Source organism: Aristolochia californica, unplaced genomic scaffold, assembly GCF_029961685.1.
Source record: "Aristolochia californica isolate CCGP_79_NKW_82.1479 unplaced genomic scaffold, dmAriCali1.0.hap1 SCAF_4, whole genome shotgun sequence".
Taxonomy (NCBI): Eukaryota; Viridiplantae; Streptophyta; class Magnoliopsida; order Piperales; family Aristolochiaceae; genus Aristolochia; species Aristolochia californica.
Genome location: NW_027182103.1, coordinates 5,719,414 through 5,738,001, shown reverse-complemented (window position 1 = coordinate 5,738,001; position 18,588 = coordinate 5,719,414). Strand labels below are relative to the sequence as shown.

Sequence of the window (18,588 nt, the reverse complement as noted above, 5' to 3'; positions counted from 1 at the left end):
GAAAAACATATCTTCACCAAGAAAAAGTAGGGAGTACGGTGACCTATAATTAAGGACCGAGGAAGGCAACATGTTGATGAGAAAACTAGCATTAGTAATGGCATGGGGCTAGTAGAAATGGGACACATGCATATGAAGATGAAAAGTCTAGGCAAACTCAAGAAGATGTCTATTCTTTATCTTAGCCACACCATTTTGTTGTGGTGTGTAAATACATGAAGTCTAATGAATGAAGCCATTATCTCTACAAGAGTATTGAAACTGTCACACCTAAATTCTAACTCATAGAACATCGGACATGACACTCCTTTAAGGTAGCAATTTTTTCTTCTTACGTCATTTTAACATTCTAATACCTTCCATATTATCATACTCTCATAGAAATACTTTTAAGTTCACCAAAGTATACACACTTTGAAAGGCCTAGTGTCATGCTCTTTATTTTACATCACATACCTTTATGTGTCCCAGATATCTTGGGTGCAAACTCTCCAACAGTAATTTAAAAAATATAATTGTCTAAAAAATTTAAACTCTTACACCTACTAAATCTCCAACTCATGCTTCTGCCACTGTATGAAACAAGCTACCCAACTCTTTTATCCCCCTGAAAAAGTGTCCATATAGGTTGTGAGCTATTGCCCAATAAATCCTACTGCTAGTAACAAAAAACTTAGAAAATAAATAGGAATCTCAAAACAAATATTATTTATCACTACAGAAGATAGCACACATTCAAACTTAAAACTTATACATGCTTCTATAAAATTTCACCATTTAACCCAACTCAGAATTCCTGCATACTTCAATCATTAGAAAATTTTATAAATACACTTCTACAAGTATCATTCCATTCCCACCATGGGTATTGTCTAATAATAACATCAATCCCACATAGATATCTCATGACGATTATTTAGCATAAACTTGAACCCAATTTAATCTCAAATTTTCAATTGTACAGATATAACTGCTACAAGATCTTGTGAAACATAAGAAAATTTCTATTTTTTTAACTCTAGCTCATGATATGCCCTCACCAAATACTCTATCAGCTGCACATTCTTCACTAATTTGAGGGGCATTACCCTCTACTTGGGTCCTTATTATGCTCGTGTTTATAACTTGTGTCAATTTTCCATTCCTTATTCTTAAACATTTTTCTCATGTGCTTGTATTCTTTTACACACACATAGCCCTATTGATTGTTCAACAAGATCTTGACGCCTCACTATAGATGAGGCACAACATTCCCAAAGTTTATAATGTAGTTGTTCTACACACACACACACGTCCTTGTTGATTTTCCAACAAGGTCCTTACTCCTGAGTATAGATGAGGCACAACATTTCCAGAGTTTAAATAGTAATTATTCAACTCACACACACATACGCCTGTTCATTTCCCAATAAGGGCCTTATGGCTTCCTTAAACATACACATACCCTTGTTAGTCATCCAATGAGGTCCTTGTGGTTGCCTTACACATAAACATACCCTTGTTGGTCTCCCAACAAGGTCCTTATGGTTGCCTTACACACACACACACCTTTGTTGGTCACCCAACAAGGTCCTTCTTACTACATATGAGACACAACAATTCCAGAGATAGACTTTATAAGTCCATAATCATAATATTGTCCAGTCCACAACCCTCAATTAGCGTCCCAAAAGAGGTCATGTTTCCCCACTTGGAGTCCCAAGTGAAGTCCACATCATCTTGTCAGTATCCTGACAAAGTCCATATAATCCTCCTCTGGACAATCAGGCGAAGCCCAGACTCCTTGCTATAAATGAGGCACAATTATTTTTCCTCTCCTGGTCAACCAGTTGAGGCCTAGACTCCTCTATGCAGATAGGGCACAATATTTTTCCTCTCTTGGTCATCTGCTGGCCTAGATTCCCCACAATAGTTGGGGCACACATTCACTTATAAGCACGTGCTTAACCCCATATGTCAAGGGTCCAAATCTTAAAATTTGTTTTATTTATAAAATTATTATTATTTTTTAATTTTAAAAGGAATCTGCAGTCCCTCTCTTATAATTAAGGTCAATTATGATAATTCACTCAAGTCTATTATAAGACTCTTAGTCCAGGTCCCGAATGCTTTATTCATTATTATTGCATATACTAAATGAGAGCATTGCATTTATACACATAGTTGTCAATATTGCAGATAGCAATTACCTGAGACATAAAATTTACTATTTTTTGGAAGATGGGTCCAAGCCCACACGACCTAGGCATGCCCACATATCTAAAAGTATTGTAAGATGGGCCCAAGCCCATAAGAAGTAGGACCGACCATGATTACCATGAGTTGGCATCCTTATCACATAAGTTGGAAGATCAAGTGGGAATCACAAAGATAACCACAACCGGGTTGGAAGATCAAGAAGGATTCACAAAGATAACTACGAACATGTTAGAAGATCAAGTGGGACCCACAAAGATAGCCTCGAGCTGGCATCTTTATCCTATGGTCATGTCCTCATAGAAGAGTTCTAATTTGAGTTATGTTGTCTTCTATTTATATTGAGTTATTTAATTATGCTAGGACTTATCTTTAAGTGTTAGAGTTTGAGTGTAATTGAGACAAAGGTAGATTTATTGTAATTGGACTCTACTACCTTCATCTATTTTAAATAGAGGTTCCTGTACTCTGATTATAATAAGTCAATGAAGTATTTTTTTTCTTCCATAAATTCAACACGTTTAATCCTTAACTCTCAATTCTTGTTATAACTATCATTAGTACATATGAGTATACTTGCATATTCTCCTAACATGGAGATTATAAACTTGTAGAACCAAGCCACAATAATCCTTCTTAATAAAGGTATAGTATATAAAGAAACTCATAACTACAATAAATAATAATTGATTAAAAAAAAAGCAATTGGAAGAGTATCAACCTTTGTCTAATTACTCATTCTCATCCTAATTAAAAATCCAATCATTCTTAACCAAACCTACTAAAGAAGGAACTCATAATAGTAATTATAACACATGCAATTTGGCCATGTAACTACCCATACATTTAACATTGAAGGCACCAACTCATTTTTCTAACAATCATAAATGCAAGAATTCAAAATAAGACTACTAGATTCACAAACAATGAGTGTGCAATAGAATTCTCATATCAAATGGTCGTAGAATTCTCATAAAGAGGGGGACATCCTCACTGGTTCCTGATAAATTAAAAGACAACTTATCAAGAATCTCAAACAAGAAATTCCCACAAACTCAAATTCACCCTTAGACTAACAAGGTAAGGTTTAAAAGGTTAAGTCTAATCATGCGAACAAATAAAATTTGCTTATTGAAGGTTATGATTGACAACGGCTAGCCAATACACCCAAAAGATCGATCTGTTAGGTGCGAAAAGCTACCGCCTACAAGAGTGGACAGAATAACTTTGACAATGATCATCGACGAGTATATAAGAGTGGAACAAACAAAAAAATTAACCTGACAAAGAGTCTTTCCATTACTCATATAGAAAATCCTTTCACTCTATTTTTACTATTTACTAGTGTTACTTTTAAATATGCTTTTAGTACAGGTTCTAAAGTTATTGATGAACATTTTAGCATTGATGTGTACATCATATTAGTTACCATCTTTGAAACAAAAAACAAAAATATTTAATTTTTTAAATAGTTAAATAAATAATTTTATGATTATTTATTGATTTTTTTATTTAATTTTTATATTTTTTTCAACTTTAATTTTTTTGAATTTTTTATTATATGAATTCGGATTTTAGGATATTTGGAATTATCGGATCTAAGACCGGATCCAATCCGTTCCGTTTAGTCCTCTAGTTTTCAAGGTACGAATAATCAACCCTACTCAAAGTACAGTACACGCCGTCGCCCTCATCGTGGACGGCTAAGATTAGCGTTGAATCCTAATCCACTCTTTGATTGCCTGCTTTTTAGGGAAGTTGCCCGAGCAGCCCGCGGGCAACAATCCACCAACTCCGCCTACCTGCCCGACTCGAAGTCGCACTTTTCAATGTGATTTGTTGCTAGGTCAAATAAAGCAAATCCAGCCTGCCACATAACCGCTGACTCATCGGCAATTTCTCTGTAAGCTGCAGTCTGGTGTCTGGATAAGACTCAATTTTCCTTCCCCTGTCCTAACGGATTAAAGATTCCGATCTCTTTAACTGATTTTTCATCTCGATCAATAATGCTACCATCACTCGTCGCAATGGTTTTGAGATTTTGACTGAGAATTTGTTTTTTTTTTCTACTATATTAATCTGCTCTGTGGAGATTGTCTGTCACAGCAAGGTTTAATAGATAAAAGAGACATTTTGGGCGCGTCCTTTTCTTAACGTTGCTGTACTACTTGTCTGAGGTATTCTTGGTGTGTTAGTTTTATCTTTATCTCCCTCTTCGAATCCTTTACACTCTATAAATTGCCTCCTTTTCTCCATTTGTTGTCATCGCCTCTGCATTGCGATAATCCAAGCGATGAAGAGAACTGCCTAGGTATCCGCCCGCACATTGAGGTGATTTCTTGTTTAGTTCATTTTTCTTTCTTCTGTCATTGTTGATTATGGCGTTCGTTTTTGCCTTTCTCTGCGTTTGTGGTTTTGGTCTGTTATTCGGGTCAATCAGTTTTTTTTTTTTTTTGGACGAGGTAATTTGCGTCCTTTGTGCTGCATGTCGAATGTCGTGGTTAACTCTCATGGGTTTTCATCGGAATGACTAGCAACTAGCTGGAGTTTTTGCTCAGTGGAAGTAGTTAAATTTTCTGTTGACTTATTATAGATCTCATTTGCTTCTTGAGTGGTTAGACTATCTTCCCCTGAACGAAGTCGATGCCGTTTTTATCTTTTTCTTCTTGTTTGGAAAACAAAAACAAGATCCTCTTTTATGTTATGAGCCATTTGAGATGAAGATTGTCGGTTCTATTTGATCTTGGATATATGTTCTTTGATCACGACCAGATGGGTATCTAAATGTCCTTTTAAGATTTTTTTTTTTTTGAATAATTTGTGTCTTTCGCGCTCCTCTTTGCGTAAGCTATTCGGTACTTTGGTCCTACCCGATCAAATATTTACTCTTCGATACATTGTCGGATTGGATAGGTTTCGTTTTCTTGTTTCCGGCTAGAGGTTTCTGATTTGCTGTTTGTATTTTATCCCGTTGCTATTATATTCTTTTCAAAGATTCTCCGTTGTTTAGATTTCTTATTATGCATCTGACGTATCAGCTTATTTTACTCTGTTTCTGTTCAGGAAATGTGCTTCATCGTTTTTATTTCATGCCTTCAACTTATTTTCTTGAGTTTTCACAGTGACTGTTTTAGCGAATGGCTTATTTTCATCTCTTGTCAATCGTTCCAAACAGTTATTCTCAATATGATTTGCTCTGGTTTGGTTAGCACATGGGAAAAGTGAATTACCTATGGGAGAGAGCGAATGTGTCTTTGGGGATGATCTACTCTTCATGAGGTGAAGAAACTCTATGAAATATGAAGTTGGTGATTTGATCACCATCAAACCTCTTCTGTTTCTGATCGAAAATAAAATTGTTTATTCTAGTCAATGGATTTTACCTTTTTTGACCCATTTAAAGTGAATTTCACCTCTCTTACCATGTGCACCAATGCTAAAAGTGACCTTGTTTTTGAAAGTAAATAAATTCCTCCACCACTTTCAGGTGCACTATGTGGGACATTGTTTTCTGAGTATACTTTATGATCTTGCAGTCTGTGGTTGGTAACGGTTATTGGATACTGTGAATTCGTGGAAGCTTTGATAGTTTTCTGATTATGTGTTTGGATTTGCCTAGTTTTCCTTTGTGCTGGTATTTGTTAGAATCAGAATTTGGAATTTCATTTTCCAGGCAACGTTCCTTTTCTCCTTTTATTGGCTCGAAATACTAAGTCAACTACTAGCATTATGCCATGTAATGCTAAATTTAGCAAGCTATAATTTGCATTATGTTTCTTTAGGGCCGACTTTTGATTTTTTTTACATAAAATCTTATTCTTGTGGTTCTGATGTAAAGTTACAGTTCCTCATTTTCTATTTTCCATTTCATGTAGTTAATCAGTTGAACTTAAGCATCGAGGGTATGGAAGCAGCTGGAGGCTAAATCTTGTCGATGTTTATGGCCTTGAGTTTGTGTTTTCCTTTTTCTTTCCCTTCAATTTATGAGCCTGCATTTATCTTATGATGACCTTCATATGTGACTGCATTTTATGCCATACATGTAGGTATTGGGGCAATGTGTAGGCAGGGGAACCAATCTTACGGTAGAAAGCTTAATTTAACAGTCTGTCACTTGAGAAGGAGAAACTACTCTAAGAGCAGTGGCTGTGGAATGGCCTCTGAGCGAGCACGAACTAACCCTAGGAAGCCTTTGACACCCACTGCCCAAATTACATATTCCTTAACCATTAAACCTTGGACTTGTAGAATCCCCATAGGTGATGATTTCCATGAAATACTCTGACTTTTTCTCTCTCACAAATTCTTCCAAAGTCATTTCTGATATTCAGTGAACAGATTGATGAGACAAATACAACTATTGTGAGGATCCTTTTCCTTCACTAATGCCTGCTCTTGAGCTTGTCAAGGAACACTTGACTGAGTCTGAAATGCATTTCCTCAACAAAAACCCGATGGATATGCTTTCACTGTCAAAACTGTCTTCTCACACAATCTTCCAGATGTCACCTGATTCCTATTGCCCAATTTTACCTGGTTTACCGGATGATGTGGCAAAGTACTGCATTGCCCTTGTCCCACGCTCTTACTTGCCAGTCATGGGTGTTGTATGCAAGAGGTGGAGGTCATTCATCCAGAGTAAGGAGTTCCTTGCAGTAAGGAAGGACGCTGGAAAGCTTGAAGAATGGCTCTATGTCTTAACAGGAGATGCAGGAGGAATGGGGAATCACTGGGAGATTTTGGATAATTTGGGAGGAGGCCATCAGCTCCTCCCACCAATGCCAGGTCCGTTGAAGACAGCTTTTGGGGTTGTCGTTCTTGATGGAATGCTTTTGGTTATGGGTGGCTATGTAACAGAAGTTGGTACAAGCTGTGTATGTGCTGATGTTTATCAGTACGATTCTCGTCTCAACAGGTACGTGTATTTTTCTTAGTCATCTTATGCTGCCGCCCATTGTCTGTTTAACAATAGGGCCAATGTCAGTAACTAGTTGTATTGTCACCTCTTGTTATTTATTGTACTGTTTGCTTTTTGTGTCTCACTTAGAACACCACATCTTCCAAAGACGTTTTTTATGTTTTGATTATCTAAGTGGGTTTTTATAAGTACCCTTTAGTTTTGCAACTATTAGTGGCCCAGAAGATGAAGGCTACATTCTCAGGTGGTCTCTTATGACCATGCTGCATGTCCCTGGGTCAATCATGTCTCTAGGTATTTTTCAAACTATAAGTGCTTTATCTATCTATAGTTGCATCCAAAGTGCATGGTAAACTGCTGTTTCAGTGAAGTAAAGAAATTTCTGCTTGTTGATTTTCACTAAGTGGACTTATATTACCTACTTAAATCTAGTTTCTGAAATGCAAATAAGTTGTTTACTTTACATTTCTTATTTCTTCCCTATTGGGTATCAGGAATGCTTATTGTTTTATTGGGTCTTGGATTCTTCAATTTAGAAAAGGCTTTCAGGAAGGGAATCTTATCAAAATGTTACTCATCCTTTTCTTTTCTGATTGCAGATGGGGCGAACTTGCAAAGATGAACGTAGCCCGTTATGACTTTGCCTGTGCTGAAGTGGATGGTGTCGTGTATGCTGTTGGCGGTTTTGGATTTGATGGTGAGAGCCTGTCTAGTGCTGAGGTCTATGACCCTGATATGAATGAGTGGTCTCTGATAGAGAGCCTCCGGCGTCCTCGCTGGGGATGCTTTGCCTGTGGCCTTGAAGGCAAGCTTTACATTATGGGGGGCCGATCAAGCTTTACAATTGGTAATTCAAAGTTTGTGGATGTTTACAACTCAAAACATAACACTTGGTGCGAAATGAAGAATGGGTGTGTCATGGTGACTTCCCATGCTGTTTTGGACAAGAAACTTTTCTGCATGGAATGGAAGAACCAAAGAAAACTGGCTATATTTAACCCTGTTGATAACTCATGGAAAATGGTTCCAGTGCCATTGACTGGTAGCTCTAGAGTGGGGTTTCAGTTTGGGATACTTAATGGGAAGTTGTTGCTGTTCTCGTTGGAGGAGGAGCCATGGTACCAGACTTTATTGTATGATCCGGATGCATCTCCTGGCTCAGAATGGCAGACTTCCTCTTTGAAGCCATCCGGGTTGTGCCTATGTAGCGTAACGATCAAAGCATGAAGATGATGTTGTCATTGCTTCATTCACTTCGTCTTGTAAGTTTTTCTTATACTGCATTGTCCCTCAGCCGTATGCTAAACCTGTTTTGTTCTGCTCCTGAACCATGTATAATCTTAGAAATATGCATAATCTTTGTTGTTCTTCCACATGCAAACTTGCCCCGGTGGGTCAAAATCAACAGGTTGTTTGGTTATTCTGGTCTCCTTTTGGGGAGTATCATCCCCTTCCCATTGGGAACGAGACCTCTACCTATTCTCTATTTCATTTTCCATGGGTATCCAGACAAGAGAATAAAACCTCATTTATTCATTTCTCTGTTTCTTTTATCATTCTTTTATTTTCTTTCCACTTCCTCTGTTCCAAACACAGCCTAAGTTTTTGGAAGAGACCGAGAAAGAATTATTTTCCTTGTTTTAATTAATAAAGTAGTTTCTTGGTTTAAGTGGGAGAGACAAAAAGTTTTCTTGTAAATCATCTGTGAACAGTGAAATGAACTTACTTTAACGGTATCTGAGTTCTCCAAATTTCTGTCTTTGTGTTTTTTAGCCTAAACTTATTCTGTCACCATAGAATAACTGCTTCACATTCGTCCAAGGTTAGGAGTTAAATTAGGTTCATAACAAAATACAATTTACATTCTCAATATTCGAGCTCAGTGAGCAAGATAGAGAAGTTTTACAAGAATGACAACCATTTTTTTTTATTATTTATAAAATGAATGATGTAATTACAACACTATTTAACAGCCAGTTATTTTGGTATTTAAATTACAGCATATCTGATTGAGAGACAAACCTGTCCTTGACACCCAGCCAAGAATTCTGCTTGACTTGGGAAGAGCGGGCTTCTTAAAAAGCTCCACAACAAATCTCTCTTTCTATGAAACATGATTGAGTAATAATCTTTCCTCCCAGTTGAGAGAAAGTGAAGAGGTTCCTGTGATGTAAAGGTTAATGGGTTTCCACTGGAGAAGAATATGGATCTCTCCAGCATTTATCCTCTGCCACAGCCTTTTGCCATCTTGTTTTGAAAATCTGCAGCTCATTGTATGACTGCTGCCTTACCTGCAAGTTGAACATCCTTGTCAAAAAAATGATGTAAATTAACTCCGACCAAGCAAGTCTGCTAAAAGAGAAGCGACGATAATCTAGGATTGAATTCTTACAGCTGATCGAGAGTCAAACAGCATCTGCATATCCAATTATAGCCCCAAATCAGTTCATGTGATGCAAATAATAAAAAATGCAAAACAAAGCAGCAAGAAAGCCAGGTTGCAGATTTCAGATCTTACTTGTGTTCCTAATTTTGATTTACCAGTTGATTGGCCAGACTTTGAAACTTCAACATTTGACTAGAGGTAGAAGTAACATAATTCAGTTAGATACTTGATTCAAATGGTAAAATCATCACCACAGTTAAAAACTAGTCTCAGATAGGTGTACTTTTTTAAACATGGATACTAAAACATATTTCATGCCAAACACTTATTTTTTTTTTATTTTTTATTTTTTTTTGAGATGGGCATGGCACGATTCGAACTCGTAGCCTGATGCACCTAATGTAAGAAAAATACCACTAGACCAAACGGCCATCAGTTCATGCAAAACACTTGAACCGCGATCCAGCCTAACTAATAAATAACTTTAACAAAATTTATCCTTCTCTTACAGATAAAAAGTACTTCAGTAGGGAAATTCAGTCAGGGTGTATACAAGATGTATAAAATTGATCTTCGGTATTCACATCTGCAAATCAGAAGCTTAAGAAAATGGTTCAGTGGTAAAACGAAACATTTTGGTCTTTACTAAGAGATTCAAACCCGAAGCACAAATAAAAAGGTATGCCAAACAATAGTTGAAAAACAAACCTAGTAAAGAACCAAGCACTTTTTAAAGTACTATTGCCACCTCACAACTAGCTAGTAAAGTTGTTTACTTGAAAAATTAAACCGATCTGTTCCTCCCAGCCTGCATTTTTTGGAGAGGATACAAGAAGAGTTTGAATTCTCACCTTTTCTTCAAAGCCTCCAAGAGTAGGAATAGCCTGATGAACTATATACTCAACATCCACTACTCCAACTTTTTTAGTTCGTTCTCCCTGTTATAAGAGAATATGTTAAAATAAATTAAATAAAGTTTTCGTATCTAGTTCAACCAATGAAACCTTGAGTATCAAAGACACATCAAACTTAAACACGTTACCTGTGCACAGTACCCAAGTTTCTTATCAAGGCCCCATGCATGGATCAAATCATTCTGTAAAAAGATTCAGAGAAATGATTTATTCAGACAAAGGAATCATATAAAAAGGAAAAAAATCATGAAAATTTTTGGTCTAATTATTCGCAAGAAGTTCAACCAAGCATTCACATGATTCAAGCATCACTTTCATCAGAAAATCCAGGAAATGAGTATAGATTACATATTTTAGTAAATATCACAGCCATGAAATGTTTGAATTAGATTAAAACAGCATTACAGATCTCCGACATTCCATAGGAATAATCAAACCTGGATCATGTACCATGCACATCGCCATGCTGCATTTGAAAACACAGGTGCCATCATTTCTACCCACCTGCGCCATAGATACGACAAAACTTAAGAAACGGTTTTTCTTACTTTCTTGATGACAATTTTGCACAACCTTAAAAGAGCTCTCATTTAAAATGAAAGAGAAGGATCAGCACAATAAAACAGAATTTAATCATTGAATGAGTATAAAAGATTATTGATCAAATAAAATCCAAATCTAGAAAAAGTGTCCGACAGAAAAAATTGGACCAAGATACAATCCAGTCTTCTAAGTTGAAAGCTAACGTTCAACTAAGCATACAAGACACGTAAAAAAGCAAACCATCTGTAAGGAAATCTGCTATACTATTCCCATGTCTGCAACTGAAATGTGAGCAAAATTATTAGAACCGGTCCAGCCATTGACCCAGAAAAATGGTTGGGTCTGTCAACCGCAAAAAAACGGTGATTGAACTGGTGGTTATGTATAGATAGAAAATGTCCCGGGGGGGGGGGGGGCTTCACTCCACATGCACAGAAAGCACCCATCTCCCCCCTAAAACTGAGGTGGTGGTGGTGTGTGTGCAGGTGGGGGTGGTGTTTGCCTGTTCCATCATATCCCCGACCCATTTCTCTGTTTCGTATCTGAGTTGTGTACTTGAAGGGAGTGAGAAGTGATCCAGCAAACCAGTCTCATTTGCGAGGTTCAGTGGTTGAATCCCTCAAACTGAGGGGGGACTGATCAAGCACTGAAATCATTAATTAACAGAGAAATCTAACAGAAGACACTTTATGAAGAGATCACCATCCTTCTACTTGAAAAAGAATCTTACCCTGTGCAAGGAGGAGCTGTACTGTTTTTGTAACACCTCCCACCACCAGTGAACTTATAAGTTCTTCTGTCATGCAAAACTGTCAAACATTAACAATCTGTTCTAGTGCTGTTTTTATAGTATTTCAAGATAAAACACGGAAGGGATTATATTCAGATTCACAAAAAGTTAAAATAAAAAAAATAAAGACAACCTGTGTACTTTGGAATTCCTCCCACGCACTGTAATTCGATGATGCACCAGTGACTTGACAGGGTCTAATGCAGGCTGGGATATCTCCAGCCCTTCCTCTTTAACAATTGATAAATATCTGCATGTATTCAATCAAATGAGGAAAACTGATTCCAGAGAAAAAGGCTGAGAAAAAAATATTGAAATTTGAAGCAATGGAACATATCAGATTCTGAGTGTGGAAACCAGCAAGAGCAACCTCCAACCATTAAAACATATTTAGCATGTTTTTCTCTCTCTTTTTTTTTTTTTTTGTTAACTGAAAACTGTACCAACTTCTTTCTCTTTTTCTAGTAAACAGAGAAGCGGGCAAACTATATTATCAAATAGCATATACAAATATTTTCTTGGACGATTAGTTTTTTTTCACCCAATTAATTACAGGTTTCTTGGAGACATGTCACTATATTTTTCCCCCACTCAGGAAAGTCAACAAACCATCCACAATAGATTGACTTAAGAATGAACTATATAATTTGGAACTCTACAGTTTCGTCCATACTCTGAAATTCAATTTTTAGAGTCAGAGCATCTTTGCCCTTCCTTGGCAAACAGCTCTCACTATCAATCATTATGATCATATCGTGGTGTATTTGGCACAAACAATTATTCAAGTTATGCCTGCAGCCCCAGCAATGCCAGTTTAATAGTTCCTGGCAAATCTAGAAACCAGTATTTCACTATCCAAAAGAAAAAAGGACAACAGACTTAGAATAATGAGACACCCCCAAACCATGTCTGCCCAAACACACAACCCTACATAGTGTTCCACTGTATCCAAAGTGTGTCAGTTTTACAGCATAATAGGGCGAAAAGTATCCTTCAGCTCTCCCAAATACCTTGATTCATGAGGTGGTGAGAGAAAGGATAGTCAAAGATTTTATTTTCATCCTACAAGGATAATCAATGATCATCTGTTCAACCCTCCACACTTTATTTACAGTTGCATATTACAAGTGTACTGGTTTGAATAAAACACAAATGCAAAAGCAAGTATGTACTCCTACAAGAAGTCTTCTTCCTGATAAGAGTCAAACACTATGATGAGATTTCCCTTTTAATTGATCTAATATACTCTAAACATATTTTTATGAGCATAAAAGATGATTTTTCACAACAGGAGAGAATAGAACTGGATAAATTTGAATCATGTGGAACATTGTATCTTGGTTTCCACCCTCCTTTGGAGCAACCAAAAAGAAAATAAATTGTCAAGTTTACATAGCCACTTGAACTTCAGTCATTACCACATTAGAGTAAGATATTAATTAGTACATAGATAATTAGAGTAAATAGTTCATACCGGAGGGGATTAAAATTTTCGACTCCAAGATCCTCATCCCATAAGAATATATAACTGTATTCAGCAACTACATCAGGATGTAGAAAACGTTTGGCAAACCACCTGAAACAATATAATTGCATATTATTCTACAAGGTGATAGTAGATAAACATAAGCATATAATGTTAAAATAATTTCAAATGCACGATATTCTTCACCATTTAGTTTGATTGACAGCAGAAACATGCAAAGCACTATCACTCCAATGTAGATCTCTCCAGTCATCCACAATCCCATCATAATGGAAAAGCATTATAGAGAAATCACTCAAAGGAAACTGTAGATTCACATACGAAGAGACAAATTAACACTGTTAATTAAAATAAAGAGAAAATAAAGAATTTATGCAGATTGAAAAACCTCAGGACTCATATACCTTCTTCACAATCTGGTTTACAGTTTCCTTTTGCTTTATTCCCACTGCAATGGCTAGCAAGCTCTTTGAAGATTTTGCGTTCCTCTATTCATAAGTTAGAATAAAATAAAATAAAAAATGCTGAGAAAAAACCAATGTAGAGCTTGAAGAACAATTTTTTGCACTTACATTTTTTAAGCATTAAATATCTAGACCTAAATATCAAACAAACCTTCCTTGTTGGGGAACCCCATAGTGGCCGCATTTCCAAATTGGAAGATCCACTTATTATGCCTTTAGGTAGAGGCTCACTTCCAGGAGGTTTGCATTGATTCTATCCAAAGAACATGGTTCAAGTGAATCAGAATAGTCAACCGAGAATGCATTAAGCTTCCAAACATGGAAATAGAAAAGGCTAGGAACCTTGCAGCCATCTGATTGCACCATCAATTTGGGATTTATAACTGCCCACTTTGATTCTCTCTGCATAGTGGAGAAGCTGAAGTTAATCACAAGCACTTTGCAATTGACAATACACAAACAACAGGACTGACAAACAAACAAATAGCAAGACATCTTTTTGTCAGCACCAAGTTTGAAGAAAATTTTGGAAATGGATAAATTAGCCTTAGCACATCTAAAGAAATTGAAACAAAAGTATATCAGGGTCATACTTTATAATCAGTAGCAATGAATGCACTTGCTATGAAGAAAGTGACACAAAGCACAGCCGCTGCAGGGAGAACATTGCAAATACATGGTCTCTTAGTGGTGGGATCTGCCATTACTGACACCTGAATCAGATGTAATATTCTAATTATATAAATATCATCAAGCAAGATAAAATGCATAATTGATGACATATAAGAACCATGGAAACTGAAAAACACTAATATTGAACTCTCTATGAATAAAAATGCCACGGGAGTAGCCTAAAACTACATTTTCCACAATTTTGGCACTGACTGTCCTAGCCTATCATTCCCTTAAAAAAGTCCTATAACTGGAGGAGAATCTAGAGTTGCTCCACACATGAACAACCATTTCAGACACAGAGACATGGGGAATCGATATTTGAGGACCCCACAAAGTCCTAACAAATTATGAGGATCCAACCAATAAAACAGTAGCAGCTACAATGGATTATAGAAGACCAAAAGCAGCTTCATGCTAAGCTCTAACGAACTTTCACACTAACAATCAATTCTTGAGAACTCCAAAGCCTGTAATATTCTTCATAACAATGAAAAAGTTAATAGTCATTGACAGAATTAAAAGATCCAGATCCCTGGTTCCAATGCTGATTCTGCCATCTAATGTAAAAGCTTTAATATTTTCTAGTTTTTTTAATAAATATCTTCTAGTCTTTTAAATTATTGAGTACAGAATAAATCATAGAGGAAAAGAAACTAATTTTCTCACCATTAACAATGAAAATTAAGGACCAAACTGAAAAAGAGAAGCTCGTCCAAGAATACTTACAAGGTTTGTCATCTTCAATTTCCACAAAACTCATCTACAAACAATAGGGAAAACAAAATGAGCCACTGATACAAGAAGAAATGTGCTTTCTCAAAAAAAAAAAAAAAAAAAGAAGATATGTAGACCAGTAAATGCTTCTAATTAGTGAGAAAGCATTCTAGAATCACAAAGTAACTTCTTAAAAGTGAGATAGATAGATAAATGGAAGAGAGCAATCAAACTGGGCATGGTTCACGTTCATAAATCTTGAAAAGAGTAAAAGAAGATGAGACAAGAGTGAGAAACCATTCCAGAATCACAAAGGAACTTCTTAAAAGTGAGATAGAGAGATAACTGGAAGAGAGTAATCAAAGTACATGGTTCATGTCCCGGGAGGACTTTGATTTCTCCGAGTATGAAATGAGTTTTGGCTATTCAAAGAGTGTTTCCTTGGTAGAGAAGAAAAAATTTAAATGAGGAGGAGAGACGATGAAATATCTAATATCTTCTGTGTGAGCATCATCAATAAAATGGGATGGTAAACTGGAACATAGACATAGAAGCAGGAAAAAATTTAAGCATACTTTTAGTAGGTACATCAGAACGTAGCCCATAACCATACAATCTGAGAGTAATTAGTTCCTAAAAGGGCTACAACAAAATCTACAGATCATCAACAAAATGGGATGGTAAACTGGGACATAGCCCTAGAAGCAGGAAAACTTTTTAAGCTTAATTTTAGTGGGTACATATCAGAACGTAGCCCATAACCATACTATCTGATAGTAATTAAATCCTCAAAAGGGCTACAACGGGGATGCAAAATCTACAGCAGTGGGAGAGAGTCCGTAGGAGTAGAAAACAGAAACAAACAATCGACAAATGTGGAAACAAAACATCTCACGGCTGATATAACCATTTCTACAACATTACCAGATAACTTTCTAAACTGAAATTTCATATACCCAAATAAAATATGAAGTGTTCAATATGATTGAGACGTAGTTTCGTAGTTCTTGCCCCAACCAGTGTGCAATAATCTACACGGATGAGGATAACTAGTAACTTTTACTTCTAACAGAACCACGGCCTCCATGGTATTATATTAATCAAGGTAGAGACCTCTTTTCTTAGGATAAAGGAAAAGGTGTTCGTAATGCACCGGCTTCTTCGTCAACCTCTTAAAAAAAGTACAGAGAGGGGGGAGAGATATCTATAACTAAAAGCCGATGGAGACGACACCTATCGTCGGAGAGTTCCCTCGAGAACGGGGAGAAGGAAGGAACGGATGAAAAGCGCACGGCAGAGGAGAATCACAAGTGGGAATCGACGTGAGACAGAGAGAAGGAAGGAAGTTCTCTGCTCCCCTTTCCATCGGAGAAGCATAAGGCTGCGTTGAAAAGAAAGAAAGGAACCCAATAAAATTTTCTCCCCTCTTTGTCAATCTTATCTTTTCTCTCTGAATTCCTCAGGAGGGAGAAAGCCGGGTCTAGTCGTGACACCGGAGTTGAAGCAAAAACAAGCAAGAAGCGCGCAGGGATGGGCAAGGAAATGAAACCATGAGTAGCGGTTTCTCAGTGCCAGTGAACAACTAATAAAGAATTCGGCCAATTAAACCCAGATGTTACCAAAAACTAGCTCATGAATCTGAACAAGACTCTGCTTTACCAGGCACTCACACACAGCCCGAACAGTTATATGACACCGATAAGGTCATCCTAATACGCAAGATCAATCGAACAAGGGGGTGAGAGAAATACCAGTATCAGCCCGACAGTGAGCGCACTCTCCTGCAAATAAAACACCCCGATGATGGAGAAGACGACGAAATGGAGTGGACGCGTAAAAGGAAGTGTGCCCTGTGGAATTTGCTTCCTTCTACTGCTTCTTTTCAGTTCTTCGGAAATCGGATAGAAGCGTTACAAACGAAAAATAAAAGATAGTGGGTTGAACGAGAGAGAGAGAGAGAGAGAGAGGGGGAGCCGAATAACACGGGAGCTGTCAAACGTGGGAGGCGGGAGTGGGAATCCAACAGCCGACAATGCAATTGCTGATGCCCAGAACAAACGTTTTCGTGTCTATTACGGAAATAACCCTCACTCTTACGTTTTTCCGTCCCTCAACGTGATCATCTCCATTGATATAGGTATAAGAGAAAAGTCAATCCCACCATTGTCAAAAACAAAAAAAATACCAGAAAATGAAAAAGAGAAGCTCCAGAGAATCTTCCTTCTTGAGACACAACTTTATTTGCTCAATTATGAATATCTTAAACAGACGTGAATCAAAAATTTAAAACTTCAAAAAAGGAAAACCCATCTGTCGTTTTTTTATGTAAATTTTGTTTTAAAAAACAATCAAATCACCACCCGCGATACTACCAATTATGAAGCTGTAATTGGCTTCGATGGATAATACATTCATTCGTTTGGAGCAGCCAATTCTTCACAACATAAATGGAGATATATTTGAATACAAAACATGAGAATAATCATAAAGTTGTCCCTATCACATTTCTACACCATTTTCACAATCGAGTAAAGGAGAATCTTCATTTCTACCAAAATTGGGTTGGGTCGGATCGAATTAAATTTCCCTTTTGAGTGTTTGATCATTCGGTGGAAACCAATTTGGAAAAAAATGATAAACATCCATTTAATACACAAACAAATCAATAATTAAGATAATTCGATAGTAGGTGACAAATCTTTTTGGTGAAGATGGTGTCTTGTTTAAAAAAGGATTAATCCACATGGAAGCAAAGTTAGTTCAAATTAGTTTCAATATTGAAGCCAATCAATCCTAAACATTGAGGGGTCATGAAGGGAGGTGGATGCACATTTTGTCTATCATGGTACGTTTCCTACCTCAAATAATTGAATTACATGCAAAGACATGCAAATAGACTTCATTTCATGGCTTGATTTGTGGGTGAAGCAACTTGACTTGGCATTTTTTTAATTTTTTTTTGGGATGATTCCATACTTGTAATGGGGTCTTCCTCCTATCATGCACTTGAGTGGAGAGAAAGATAGAAACAAGTGAAAGACAACTGTGTTTATTTGTTAGCTAAAACCAAATGTATTTAAAGCCATGTGATTGCCACCTTGGTATTATCTCATATAAAAGGATTTCATTAAACGTAATAACCTTCATTGGCTGGATTTCATTAAATCATAAAATTGATCAATAATTGAACAAACTACGTTGGGGGGTTTGAACACTTTGAAGCAATAGACACTAAAAGTTGATGGAAGACAGACCATTTGAATGCCATGTGCCAACATTCAAACATTCTACTCAAAATCTCATAAAACTCACTCAAAATTCAAGCCAGTTGAATGGTCCCTAACCGTTAAAAAGTGTTGAAGATTGAAGATAGTTCAAATGCATGATTTCTGCATTCGAACGTCCGATGATTTGATAGAGAAACCATTCGAACAAAACCAAATACTATATGAACTATGCAACCTGAAAACAATGTAGAGGAAGATCTCAAGCTTTGATTCGG

At 36.8% G+C, this 18,588-nt stretch overlaps 2 protein-coding genes across 7 annotated transcripts; one reads left to right on the top strand and one right to left on the bottom strand.

Annotated features, from left to right (window-relative positions):
• The first annotated feature begins 4,301 nt into the window (after positions 1-4,301).
• LOC137962750 (F-box/kelch-repeat protein At1g67480-like) lies at positions 4,302-8,487 on the top strand. The gene is made up of 4 exons (XM_068809795.1): positions 4,302-4,527; positions 6,072-6,146; positions 6,243-7,111; positions 7,714-8,487. The coding sequence occupies exons 3-4, from the start codon at positions 6,582-6,584 to the stop codon at positions 8,339-8,341; spliced, it is 1,158 nt and encodes a 385-aa protein (XP_068665896.1). The 5' UTR covers positions 4,302-4,527; positions 6,072-6,146; positions 6,243-6,581; the 3' UTR covers positions 8,342-8,487.
• Positions 8,488-9,021: 534 nt separating this feature from the next.
• Positions 9,022-17,070, bottom strand: LOC137962198 (uncharacterized). 6 transcript variants are annotated; one of them, XM_068808930.1, is made up of 16 exons: positions 16,838-17,070; positions 15,099-15,132; positions 14,291-14,410; positions 14,040-14,099; positions 13,849-13,950; positions 13,638-13,721; positions 13,420-13,538; positions 13,222-13,323; positions 11,881-11,997; positions 11,688-11,753; positions 10,852-10,918; positions 10,543-10,596; positions 10,352-10,438; positions 9,633-9,692; positions 9,507-9,530; positions 9,022-9,405 (listed from the first exon to the last, which is right to left on the bottom strand). In XM_068808930.1, exons 2-16 carry the CDS (start codon positions 15,108-15,110, stop codon positions 9,292-9,294), a joined length of 1,188 nt encoding a protein of 395 aa, XP_068665031.1. In that variant the 5' UTR covers positions 15,111-15,132; positions 16,838-17,070; the 3' UTR covers positions 9,022-9,291. The 6 variants fall into 6 exon arrangements, with proteins under 6 accessions (XP_068665031.1, XP_068665029.1, XP_068665033.1 ...); XM_068808928.1 differs by having other exon boundaries at positions 14,291-14,394; XM_068808932.1 differs by lacking the exon at positions 16,838-17,070 and adding an exon at positions 16,043-16,699.
• Between the last annotated feature and the right edge of the window lie 1,518 nt (positions 17,071-18,588).